Here is a 12,932-nt window from a genome sequence, read left to right on the forward strand (position 1 = left end):
ATTACATATTTATAATAAATTAAAATAATACTAATATAATTATTATCTTTTACAATATAACAATTTATTATAGCAAATCTCATCAAAGTTGAACATTTTTTTGTTATTTTCAACCAGCTCGCACTCTATTTCAAGTTTTCAACTACACGAGACTATGAGAGTCGACTCTGTACAGGACCTTAAGGGTAAAATTGTAAATACGAATAGATGATTAAAATCACAACCAGCAATAAAATCGTTTAAAATATTTTCACAAATCATACCAATTCAAAATCGGTCAAACACATGAAAAAAGATCACGTTTTAATATACAAAAATCCCCGTATAATCTACACAAGGGTAAAACAGTCATTTAGCAACAATATAAGTACCCCTCACTTCGCTTTCCAACGATACTTTTGGGCAAAGACCTCTCTCTCTCTAAAATACATACTATCTATACATACACACACTCCCCCACCGGCCGGCTCCGGAAAACACCAAACCCGCCGGAAAAAGAAACCCAGTTGGGAAAATTAATGGAAATCGAATCAATTAGCTTGTTAGAGTGTAGTATTGACTGTAGATTAAGAAAAGAGTGAAAAAGATTGGATATTTAAGGGGTAAAATGGGGAAACTAGCGGTGGGAATAGCGGTGGGAGTGGCGGTGGCGACGAGCGGAATAGCGGCGGTGATGGTGGGGAAAAGGGTAAGTAGTAGAAGAAAGTGGAGAAAAGTGGTGAAAGTATTGGAAGAGTTAGAAGAGTGTTGTTCAACATCAGTAGAAAGATTAAGACAAGTAGTAGATGCTATGGCTGTTGAGATGCATGCTGGTTTGGCTTCTGAAGGTGGGAGTAAACTCAAGATGCTCCTCACTTTCATCCACAATCTCCCCAATGGGTATACTTACTTACATTAGTCCTTCCCTTTTAGTCTCATTTTGTTTTCAGGTTTACGGGGCGGAATTAAGGGGGCTAACTTAGGCTGTTGATATCTGTAAAAAAAACTATTTTCCATGTAGTTACAATAATTGATGTTAAGTGAGTAATTTTTTTTAAGCCCTGATTTTTTATGAAGCCTGGTTGTGTGTGTATTTGTTGGTTTTTGTGTTTATTGTGTGTTTCGGGTTGGTTTTTTTTGTTTGATTATTGGAAGATTATTGTTTTAGTATTGTTGAGTGAAATGTGTGTCGACTGATTGTTGTTTGTTTTCAATTTGGGGTTTTGAGGCTAGTTAAGTTTCTAGTGGTGTATTGATTGCTTTTGGTTTTGTAATTTTGATTGAAAGATGGTTGTTTTTGGCGGAATGGTGTAGTCTGTTGAGTGAAAATGTGTTTTACGTGTTTTTGTTCGTTTTCGGTTTGGAAATATGAGGACAGATACCGGTTTGTGGTGTAATTCTGTAATGTTGTCTGATTGTGTATTTTGTTTGGTTTTAATGTAATTAAAGATGATCGTTCTTTTGAAATGCTGCTGTGTTATCTTGGAGAGATTGTATCTGGTTGTTTATTGTGTGCTTGTACTTAGTTTGGTATTTTGAGGCTAGTTGTTGGTGTTTTTTTCTGTAGTGGTTTTAAACTTTTTTTATATTTAGCGTTTATTCGGTTCCTATTATTGAAGTATTAATGTTTTTTCTATTATACTGTCATCTTATTGTGGACAATGTGTATTTAATTGTTCGTTGTTTCTTTATGTATTTATTTCTGACTCAGGATTTTGAGGCTAGTTCGTCGTTTGTGCATATATTTCTGTAATGGGCTTCCAATTGTTTATTTCTTTTGGGTAGTGAATGTTTTAATGTTGATGGATGAATTCTTTCTTCCAGTGGTGTCAAGTTATTGGGATTTGGGTGAAAAAGTGTATTTCATTGGTAGTTTGTTTCTTTTCAATTTGGAATTTTGAGGCTAGTTAGTAGTTTGTGCTTGCGTTTCTAAATTGGTCTATATTTTTTTACATTGTTTTTATCTATTACATTGGAAATGAAATTAGCTGTAAGATATTGTCAGTTTGCGGTTTTTGTACGCATTGCCATTTTCTATATTGATTACGTTAATATGGTAACTTGAAGTTGGTGCTTTATTGTTTTTATGGTTAAACTATCATATGATTTGTTGTATATTCCATTGAATTATAGAGTGTATTCCACTGGTCAGTTGGCCTGAAATTTGAAGCAGGCTAGATTCTTTCAACTTCTACACTGACATTATTATAAAAAGTGAGAATTTTCGATTCTGAGGATCTGTCTATTGCTTTTAGTGTTGTGTGGTGGGGTGGGTATAAGAATTGACAAGTTCCTAACATGAGAAGTTCTTAATTTCTTGTAGTGGACAAGAAGTGGCATTACCAATTATTGCTTGACAATAACATTTATGCAAAATTGGACAGTATAATATGTGTTGCATACTCATTTATGATGGTGTTAACGTATAACTAATGGTCTCTTAAACTTGATGTAGAACAGCTATGTCGGCCAAATTTGAATTGGAAAATAGCCAGAAGCATTCAGTGTTTGATTCTTTAAGTTTCATACTTGCAGCACTATGCTATATTTCTTTTGAAGTTTAAATGTGTCAATTTAAGGGGAAGTGATCTATAGTTGGTTGCATAATCATTTCACTGTTATAAATGCTTTATTCTGCTGTGATCGTGTGTTGTTGAATGTCCACAGTGAAACCATTAGTTTTCATATTGAATCTTATGTCATTATTGTTGCGCTTCTGAGTCAATTCATATAATTCTATTCCACAGGGATGAGCAGGGAACATATTATGCTTTAGTCCTTGGAGGTACTAATTTTCGGGTTGTGAGGGTTCGGCTCGGAGAAGAGAAGTCAACTATACTTGGACATGACGTGGACCGAAAACCAATTCCGGAACATTTAATGACAAGTACCAGCGAGGTGTCGGACTTTGTACATCACACACTCTTTTACATTAGCTAGTATAAGACCATGGAAACTGATATTATGTTCTTACATTTGGTGGCAGGAACTTTTTGATTTTATTGCATCATCCTTAAAGGAATTTGTTGAAAGGGAAGAAAATATTGTAGAGGTTTCACAAGTTAAAGGAAGAGAACTTGGCTTCACATTCTCATTTCCGGTGAAGCAATTATCTGTTTCATCTGGAACTCTAATCAAATGGACAAAGGGATTTTCTATACCAGACATGGTCAGTTGGGATCTGCTCATTTAATTTCTAAAATTACGCTCCAAAGTTGCTCATAATGTGCTCAAGTAAACATTAAATTACTCACCGGTAGTAGTGTTACGTATAATGATAATCCAATGTACTGAATCACTGAACAAAAAGTGGATGCTTTTTCCTCTCTGGTGTTTACATTTTCTATCCTGGTCACTAGTATGAGTGGCAGTTACTTTTTGCCTTTATATTAGGTTAATTTCGCGAACATCAGCAAGTTCGCTATTGTGCCTCTGCACTAATTGAAGGAGTCCTTACCTTTAAACAGAGACAATGAGTAATTATATGAAGAATCGCGTACATGTTGCACTAATATGTTAAAAATTTCGTTTTACTGATATAACCTTCTTATGCTGTGCCAATATTAGCGAAACGTATTTTACTGAAGACTGCAACTAATATAATGAAATCTAATCTCAGGTTGGAAGAGATGTTTCTGCAAGTTTACAACAAGCAATAGCTAGAAGAGGTCTTGATATGAGGGTAGCAGCACTTGTAAGCATCCTTTGTGCCCAAGTATAATCGTTAAATTTGATGTGTTGGTCATATTTTAGTTCACTTCTTTCAGAAGTTGTCTTATAGTCCTTAAATGATGTGTATGCCTGTGTATCCATTAAACATGTTTTGATAAGGTTATTTCCACTGAGAGTTCTCTGTTTTATTTGTGGGAATTGTAGTCTGTCCTGAGAGAACTGTCCTTTAGGCTCTCTGACTAGAATTGACATGACTATTAGATAAATATATGCAGTCTTAGGAGACTCAATGATTAAATCGTGTTGTTTGTAAGATGTAATTTCAGAGTAACGTAAATCCCTTTTAGAAAATGGCTGCCTATGCTTTGAAATTACTGAAAGTTATAAAATTTTTTATGCTGCTGTAAAAACACATTTTAATTGTTGTAAAAGCAGCAGTCCTTTTTGGTGGAAGAGTATGGATGGTAGCATTCATTGTAAATCTCTTTCCACTTTGGTTTATATTCACGGCACTAGTGTTTCCATTCATATGTTTACGCGACACAGAAGATTAATTTTAGAAAGATGATGCAGGAGCACATTTTTTGTTAAATGATGCAGAGGTCCATAAAATGTTGTATATGCAATAATTCTGGATATCATTTATTGTTTTTATTCATTTTTTTGGTTGTTAAAAATCTGTAACTTCAAATTGATAATATCACCTCTGGAAAGCGGGGATACTCCATTTAGGTGAATAATTGCGCGGGGATGCGTGTATGGTGCGGGGGTGCGGCCCAGTGCGTACGGGGCGCACCCATGAATTTCACTGATCCGATTCGTGGGGGTGCGGGAAGAGGGGTGCCGAAAGGGTAGAAAACGTAATTTTACATCTATTACTTACCAATTGGAGAACCCCCAATTGAAGAGAGTTGCCTTATTTTGTTTCTCTGATTGTTTCTCACTTTCTCTTCATATCTTCTCTGATAGTCGATGTGGTTTGATGATGGGCTGATATGTGATTGTGTGTATATGCGTATCTATATATACATATATGTGTTTGTTTAACCTGGGTATAAATTGTTGTCGATTTTTGACTTATAACAGTAATGCTCCTTTCAAATTTTTTAACTTTTGGTTTGCTGATGTTTTTTGTTAATTCTGTTTATATATGTACTTATTAATACGATGGGTGTGGGTGATGAACTTATGTATTCCATGTCTTCTATTTGGTTTAATTAGAATGCTGCTTTTTTTTGAATAGAATGCTGCTTTTTACTTTATCTATTTAAGTAATTATTAATAATACATATTTTTAATATTTGCCGTATCACCCCGCACCCGAATCCCCGTTTTTTTAAATTTTCCGAATTTCCGTATCCCAGCACCGCGCACTTCCATACCCGCAGCGTGCTTCACAGTATCACTTCTGTTTTCTATATTTTTTATTGATAGTTCCACTGTTCTGATATCTCTAATTTTTTCTGAGCAGGTAAATGACACTGTGGGAACGTTAGCCCTTGGACACTATCATGACGAGGATACAGTTGTAGCAGTGATAATTGGGACAGGTACAAATGCCTGCTATTTGGAGCGTGCAGATGCTATTATCAAATGTCAAGGCCTTCTCACTACATCCGGAGGCATGGTATGCTTCGCTGTACTCACCTTATATTATTGTATCCTTAAACATGCCAAGCAACCTCGTGCAAGCTGCTTACATATACGTCTATCAATAGGTAGTCAATATGGAGTGGGGAAACTTTTGGTCATCTCATTTACCCAGAACATGTTATGACATCGATTTAGATGGTGAGAGCCCAAACTCTAATGATCAGGTAAACTTCAGTTTTAACTTTCCTCTTTCCACTGCTTTTCCAAAATTTAAATATTATTTTCTCTTATCTCTTTGCCTTGTAAATTGTTATTTTCATTTATTAGCTCATTCTGCGACAGGGTTTTGAGAAAATGATATCAGGGATGTATCTAGGTGATATTGTAAGAAGGGTAATTCTTAGAATGTCTCTGGAGTCGGATATTTTCGGACCTGCATCTCCTAAGCTATCCGAACCCTTTGTTTTGAGGTACGGTACATCTATCTCCACTCATTGCCTAGGATATTCACTGCTATGCTTGCATTTACGTACATGAATATGCAGACTTTTGTATAACTATTTTTTTTAACTCAAATGAATTATATCCCCTCCAAATTTATGTGGACATGTAATTAGTTTGACTTTGTTCCAGATGATCTTGATGTGATGCCACAAATATTAACATATGGTCATGAAGTATATTTCATATCTGCTTTTAATTGTATTATTTAGATTTATTATGTTAGAATTGCCCCTCAAGTTGGTGAATTATTTTTCTATGGTATTCTGCACTGCAGAAAATGTGATTAGTAACTGGTAGCCTATTAAAGGCATGCTTTAATTCTTTACACTTCATTTTCAGCATCCAAGCTTTTGTAGGAACTGGAGAGTCTCAAGCATTACTCTAAAATATTTAATTTACTCATGAAGTGTGGGAATTAGATAAATGAACTAGTGAAATTAATTTATTAAGCACATATATGCAGAATATATGGTTGAAAATAGGAAGTCGTTGGCCCGGGCCCAGGAACATACCTTAGAAAGCTATCTTAAGGATACAAGCAAAGAGTTGGATCATCAAACCTTATACTAACATTTTAAATTCTTTTACGTTTGAGCATATGGTGAAGAACAAACATAAATTACTCCCTAAAGTTGGACACATGTTTATGGCTTAGAGCATGAAGTTGAAAAACTGATGTCTAGCTTCCTAACCGGAAATTCATGTAGGGCTCTGTAGTGATAGAGTTGGGTAGCTGGAAGACCAAACGATGCACGTTAAGCTGTTGTATATGACTAATGAAATTATAGAGAAAATAATCATAAACTACTAAATAGTTATCCAGTTGGATGTTACCTCGGTTTAAGTGACATTGAGGTTTCCTTACTCGTTAGGTTATCCAATACTTTGCGAGGCATAACTTTAACCACTAACCCCTTGCTCTCGAGTTTTTAAAAGTAAAGAAAGCAAGTGGAGGGTAAAGTAAATTGGTTTCACTTTCACTCATAAATGTGCCCTCAAGTTTTAAAAGGAACGTAAGCAAATGTTGATGATTGCAAATTAGATATACTTTCACTCCAAAAATGAGATGAAAGTAATTTACCTCCCCATCACTCAGGAGCAAGGCTAAGCAGTGGAGTTATATACACCTCACCCATCCTTGTTATGCTTTATCTTGGGACTGAATTTTGACATATCATTGTAATTCCAAATGATTTCAGGACACCCTTGATGTCTGCTATGCACGAGGACAGTTCTCATGATTTGAGGGAGGTAGCCAAGATTTTGAGTGATGCCTTGGGAGTAGGTCCTCTTCTCAAGTAATCTTGTTAAAAATATCGATATAGTTTCTTAGCTCCAGTGATATATCTTTGTTTTTTCCCTTCCAGATTTCCGAGGTACCATTAAAGGTTAGAAAGCTAGTTGTAAATGTATGTGATGTGGTTGCTCGTAGAGCTGCCCGATTGGCAGCAGCTGGTATAGTTGGAATCTTGAAGAAGATTGGACGTGATGGAAGTGGTGGGATCACAAGTGGAAGAAGCAGAGGTGGAACCAGTATTAAGATGAGAAGAACGGTTGTGGCTGTTGAAGGGGGACTATATACAAGCTATACCCTTTTCAGAGAGTACTTAAATGAAGCCGTTGCTGAAATTTTAGGGGATGATATATCTCCTTATGTTACATTGAAGGTAATGGAAGATGGATCAGGTATTGGAGCAGCTCTTCTTGCTGCTTCTCATTCAGCCCCTAGCGTGGATACGGTACAGTTGCTATAATTGTGTATAAATATATAGATATATATTTATATGTTGCTATATAGCCCTGTAAATTGTAGAAATCATTATCTTCTATTCTTCATAGTATATAATAGAAGGGAAGGTCTTATTTGTTACATAGTAGGTGTTTCTATTTATTTATAAATATGTTAAGGAGTTGACAATTTAGCTATTAATTCCAGAAGTTCTATTCATTTTTTGAATTGCTTGTTTCTGAAATTGGTTCATTCTTTGAAGTGTATTTATTGTAATGTATATTAGTTGTTTTACATTTAAATGTATCCTGAAAGCTGTGATATTGAGTAGTAGGTAGTTTGTTTAGAACTCTAGTTCTCATGGCTGTTTTCCAGAAATGTTCACTGTATGTGAGATAGGACTGATGTTAAGGGAATGTCACTTCTTTAACATAATCTGCTAAAGTCTTGTCATATTTTTGTTTTCTTAAATCTCAACATTTACATATTGTAAACCAGTTCCTGATGTTTCTAGAAGTCGGCGTTCTGATAAGTAATTTCTTTTCTAGTTCTCATGTTTTGAGCAAAATTTAAATGCAATTAGGTTTATAGTATTAATTGGAGACAATGTTGCTAGGATTCTAAGCATTCCCGACGATTAGTCCATAGGCTGGAGGTCCCTTGCCTATGTGATATGTCTAGTCTGGAGTTGATTTTTACGCAAAATATTACTTGGAATTGAATTTATTGCAAAAGGTTGTATTATTCAAGTTTATTACAAATTATCATTTCATGATTGCTCTTGTACAAGTTGACATGAATTAATAATACCAGTCGCGGAACTTGTTAGCTGCTATAAAAGATTCTCCATTGGATACAACCCAACTCAATCAAATTTAACATTACTCCTATTTGAAAGAACAGCTTTAGGCAGGGATTACTGAATTAGGCAAAAGCCTTGTTTACCTGATTTTGAAGAAACTGTTTCACCAATACTAATTTTCGGAACTATGACCTTTTTTACGTTGCAAACGCCCACGAAGAGTATAAGGATGTAGAAGTATAACCTTCATTAATTTGCAACATTTTGTTTTCTGAAGACATACTACTAGTAATGTGCATGTAGCCCTTTCATGAATTTACAAAGCAGGGACAAAGAAGACAAGAAGAGTGCTTATCAGATGAAGCGAAGAAGAAAGCATTATGAAACGTAAAAATGGCCGCCGCTGCTAAGATTGAGTTTTGAAAACGCATTTCGAAGCTCCTTAATTAAAAATGCGAGTTCTAGGTTAATCACTACTATCATTAACCTACATTTTCCAAAGGGAAGTCAGTGTTGGGAGACTCTACGTACAAAGTAGCAGCATTTAAAGGTTGTTTGCTAGTGATGGTTTGGTCCAGACAGTTGAATCCTTTAAATCTCCTGCTGCACAAAAGGACTAACAGTATTTATACGCATTTCTTTCTCTTTGCAATCGATTACTGTATATGATACACTTCGTATTGAGAAGGCTTAACCTGCCGTCTCCCCTCACTTCTTTTCTTTGCACATCCTTGCCGTGGCTTGCTTTAAAGTCCCAGAAAACTTCTCGCTGTAATCAAGAAGAAGCTCAGCTAAGACGATGTGTAGTGTGTTGTTAAAACCCTTAACAGGACAAGGGAATGAGCTCGTGTACAAACTTCAATTTTCTCCGCTTCATTTGCATAAATTCGTTTGCTCCAGTTGTTCCGGATCAGCTCAATCTGAATTCTTTGCAGACCACTCAAATATTGAACTTCTTACCCATAGAAGACCCCAGTTTAATAAACTGGATTTCATTGAGACTTGAAATCTTGTTTTTATTACCCAATTTCGACTAGTCACAATGTCAGCAATAACAAGCTCTAGGATACTTGAACTTCTTTTGGTAGAGTAGATAAAAACAAGTATTTAGATGGAAACTTTTATCATAACCTCGTAGGATCACAAGAAGTTTAGCTTAACACATGCAGTATGGAGCTTCCGTGTTATTTGCTCTGTTTTAGACTTGCATAATATTTTTTTTTGACAATTAATTGCATCATATAAATTTCAAACATACTGTATCGAATTTATTTCTGTAAAAGTAAATATCAGTTTTGTCTACGAAAGACAAAAAAAAGACAACATATTAAGCAATTTTCCATAACTCAATACAGTTTTGCAGAATGTCACCATAAGTTAAGAAAGGGGATATTTCAAAGCAATCTTCTTCTTTCAATTTTTCAATCACCAAAACTAAATGCAGAAACGGTATCCATACTACTTATGCAAAAGTTGCACAATAAGAATCTTGGCTAGGTATGCCATTGAAATCCCTCTCTGTAAGACACAATCAAAGGAATAGAAAATGGAGGAAAGGTAGTACAATATGCGACCTAGTACTATAAAAATGATAATAATCTCTTTTATCCTCCCCTTTCACGCTCCCCAAATGTAAAGAATCTAGAAGCTAAGCTGCAGGCTTGTACAGTTTCTCCACCATCTTCCTGTATTCTGCAAAAGATCAAAAACAGATGACTCATCAGACAATTTACTCACCCTAACGATTTATTGATTTATGATAGTACAAGGAAAACAGCATATGAAGGGGTATTGACAACAGAAGAAAACGTTAGGTGAGGAAAACAGCATACCTTCTTGATTTTCCCAAAGCACTGCTGCTTGGGCGTTCAAAGGTGAGCTCGTGTTTGGTTCTGAGTTAATGACAGAAGAAAACAACATCATTAAGTAAATTTGCAAATGCCGAAAGAAAAATATAAATTAAGCCACATTTCTAATAGTGTGATGATCAAACTATTGCCAATTGAAGTGGTGAAAAGTACCTCCAAGAAGACTTTGTATAGAGATCAGTATAGTCCTTACATCATAAGCTGATGACCATTTATCCTGCAAATCATTAAAACATACATCACAAACCATCTCAAAATATAACGACAGCATAAGAAAAAGAAAAATGCCAAAGTAAAATAAAAAAACTACCTGAAGAATGTCCAGGCAGATAGTTCCATAGATATCCACATTGGGATGGAAACACCCTGTCTCAAACTTAACCTTTGGAGGCTTAAAAGGATAATCAGTCGGAAAGGTTAGGGATAGCTTGTACTCCGTTCCTTCAAACACTGTATCTTTGCTCCCCGTAATAGTTCCTTTCCAGCAAAATATGTTGTCTTCTTCAGGAAACGCGGATATTCCAGGATCACCGCTCATCTAAACATACCATATAAAATCAAAATCAAATCTAAATTAAAATAATCATAACCTTAAGTGTAGATACATAGAATATAATATACGAATTAAGCCATATAAAATAGGTAAAGTAATTTCTTTCTTACCATTAAAGACATCAGCTCAGATTGCAGCCTGTTCCACAAAAATCAAAACAAAGAAGCTAAAATCAGAAACCTGATAACATCGAGAAGTAAAAGCAAACTTAAAACCCTAGAACCCCAATTCACAAAAAACAAAAAAAATCAAAATACGAAACCCTAGATCAGCAAATTACACATATATAGACCAATTATTAACTCAAATATGAACAATTATTAATCACACTTACACGAGTTATCTACAAATTAGATCAAAACCCTAAAAATAAAATTCGGATCCTGAACGGATCCTGAACCATCTCGGATCCAAATAGTGAAAATACAAAAAATTGGGCAAAAACAAACGAAACCCACATCATAAACCATCAATCGAAGATATAAATCAACATCAATTAGAGAAATAGGATAGTACCTTTTGAGAACAGATTGGGTATCAACGGATTTGACAGTCTGGAGTGGCTGTTTAGAGGAAGCAACGTTGTTGATTTGCCTGTTGTTGTTATCTTGATGGTTGATCGTAGCCATCTCTCTTTTTATTGTAATTAGAAGAAATACACAAATTGAGAGAGAGAGAGAGAGAGAGAGAGAGAGAGAGAGAGGTTGATTTATTAATAGAGGGAGAGAGATGTGGAGAGAGATTAGGGTTTAAATGGAGATTTGAAAAGAGGAGATTTGAACGTTACTCTTCTTTTCTAACGGCTACTTTTTTGGGGGTTTGTTTCTTGGGGCCAGGGGAAAAATGTCAAGGGGCCCGTGTCATCCGGCTCGTGTTATTTCTCTCACCTTAAAAGCCCAACTATTCGCGTTCCTCGGCCCTTTTTCTGATTTTTTATTTGTTTTTATGATTACTAATTACTAATAGTCGTCCCATTATTAAGATATTAAAAAAAAATATTAAACACGTTTAATCGAAATTCAAACATATTTTCTTCAAAATTTAAATTCTCTACCTCTTCATGTAATAAAAATTTAATAAAAAGTAATCAGGTAAGTTAAAATTGTAGAATTTTCTTTTAAAAAATGTGCCTAATGATTATTGGATTAGGCGACAAAATTATAGGAGTTCGAAAGAAATTTTCTTACAAAACTAGAAATAGCATTTTTCAATGTAAAACCAATTTATTTCAATAAGAAATATATTTAAAACTAACTTCTTGTATTCGATTTTATTTTTTCATATATTCTTATGAAGGATGCATTGTATATTAGGTTGTTCGTAAGATATTAATTTAAAATTTTATCCTTTTCAACGTAAAAAATTTAATAATGATCAAGTAATTTTTCCCCGTTGTTATTAAGCGACCTAAGCACTCTATAAGAAAAACACCATTAAATTTGAATCTGACTGACGGAACAACATTTTGGGTTTCTCGTTCTTTGTTAGTCTCTGATTGTGTTCCTTTTTTCTAAATAAGCAACAATCTGAATTAAGATATCTTGTCTGGTTATTATGATTAAACAACTAAATGCCATAATTATAAGAGCTATTATGCTTTAAACACACATAATCAACTTTTTCAGTCGATAAAATATAACACTTTCTTATGTTGTTGCTTCTTTAGATTAACATGTATTTATAATTTCATCAATTGAATTTCAATGATCCACTTGTTTCGAACTAAATGCTGATTATTAGTGACCAAACTAGAATCACGATACAGTCGTGATATAGATAGAAAATACATCCTAAAAATATATTAAGCGTCACATTAATTATACTTGTGCTTCTTTTCCAAAGTCCAGTATAGACCAGGTTGGTCTAAACTCATAGCAACTCAAGTAGTCAAGGCCCACCACTAGAGGTCGTCAAAATCCACGAACATGAGCTATTCACAGACTAGACCCAACGACTGAGAGAGCAGAAACATGTGTCCAAAACGGACTCAATTCCTACAAAGAACGATATGAAATTCCTTCCCTTACCGGACTCCTAAATACCATCTAAGTAGGAGACTTATCTACTAAGTCTCCCAACACAAGTCTAACTCTAAACTCATCTTTATGTAAATGGCACTACCCCTCAATCTATAACTACATTTTTGGCTTGATTTTCTACAACACAGAGATACGTAGGTATCTTGTAAGGACAGACAATCCCGAACGCGAGAACAACCATTAAAAGCTCGAA

At 34.8% G+C, this 12,932-nt stretch overlaps 2 protein-coding genes across 3 annotated transcripts; one reads left to right on the plus strand and one right to left on the minus strand.

Moving 5' to 3' along the window:
* Nucleotides 1–607: 607 nt before the first annotated feature.
* LOC141668548 (hexokinase-3-like) lies at nt 608–7,705 on the plus strand. 2 transcript variants are annotated; one of them, XM_074475476.1, is made up of 9 exons: nt 608–879; nt 2,727–2,877; nt 2,966–3,148; nt 3,599–3,673; nt 5,123–5,278; nt 5,370–5,468; nt 5,572–5,714; nt 6,948–7,029; nt 7,116–7,705. In XM_074475476.1, the coding sequence occupies exons 1-9, from the start codon at nt 608–610 to the stop codon at nt 7,500–7,502; spliced, it is 1,548 nt and encodes a 515-aa protein (XP_074331577.1). In that variant the 3' UTR covers nt 7,503–7,705. The 2 variants fall into 2 exon arrangements, with proteins under 2 accessions (XP_074331577.1, XP_074331585.1); XM_074475484.1 differs by having other exon boundaries at nt 5,587–5,714.
* Nucleotides 7,706–9,669: 1,964 nt separating this feature from the next.
* LOC141668560 (ubiquitin-conjugating enzyme E2 20-like) lies at nt 9,670–11,424 on the minus strand. The gene is made up of 6 exons (XM_074475496.1): nt 11,217–11,424; nt 10,811–10,838; nt 10,458–10,685; nt 10,301–10,364; nt 10,112–10,171; nt 9,670–9,971 (listed from the first exon to the last, which is right to left on the minus strand). Exons 1-6 carry the CDS (start codon nt 11,327–11,329, stop codon nt 9,928–9,930), a joined length of 537 nt encoding a protein of 178 aa, XP_074331597.1. The 5' UTR covers nt 11,330–11,424; the 3' UTR covers nt 9,670–9,927.
* Between the last annotated feature and the right edge of the window lie 1,508 nt (nt 11,425–12,932).

The sequence above is a fragment of the Apium graveolens genome, chromosome 1, assembly GCF_009905375.1.
Source record: "Apium graveolens cultivar Ventura chromosome 1, ASM990537v1, whole genome shotgun sequence".
NCBI classification, from domain to species: Eukaryota; Viridiplantae; Streptophyta; class Magnoliopsida; order Apiales; family Apiaceae; genus Apium; species Apium graveolens.

What these genes read in the sequence shown, in the direction of transcription:
- LOC141668548 (XM_074475476.1), top strand. Translation starts at nt 608, where the DNA reads ATGGGGAAACTAGCGGTGGGAATAGCGGTGGGAGTGGCGGTGGCGACG. An exon ending in ATCCACAATCTCCCCAATGG is followed by an intron (nt 880 to 2,726) that starts GTATACTTACTT and finishes TCTATTCCACAG; the next exon opens with GGATGAGCAGGGAACATATT. An exon ending in TTTTGAGTGATGCCTTGGGA is followed by an intron (nt 7,030 to 7,115) that starts GTAGGTCCTCTT and finishes TTTCCCTTCCAG; the next exon opens with ATTTCCGAGGTACCATTAAA.
- LOC141668560 (XM_074475496.1), bottom strand. Translation starts at nt 11,329, where the DNA reads ATGGCTACGATCAACCATCAAGATAACAACAACAGGCAAATCAACAAC. An exon ending in TCTGCCTGGACATTCTTCAG is followed by an intron (nt 10,365 to 10,457) that starts GTAGTTTTTTTA and finishes AATGATTTGCAG; the next exon opens with GATAAATGGTCATCAGCTTA. An exon ending in TATACAAAGTCTTCTTGGAG is followed by an intron (nt 10,172 to 10,300) that starts GTACTTTTCACC and finishes TCATTAACTCAG; the next exon opens with AACCAAACACGAGCTCACCT.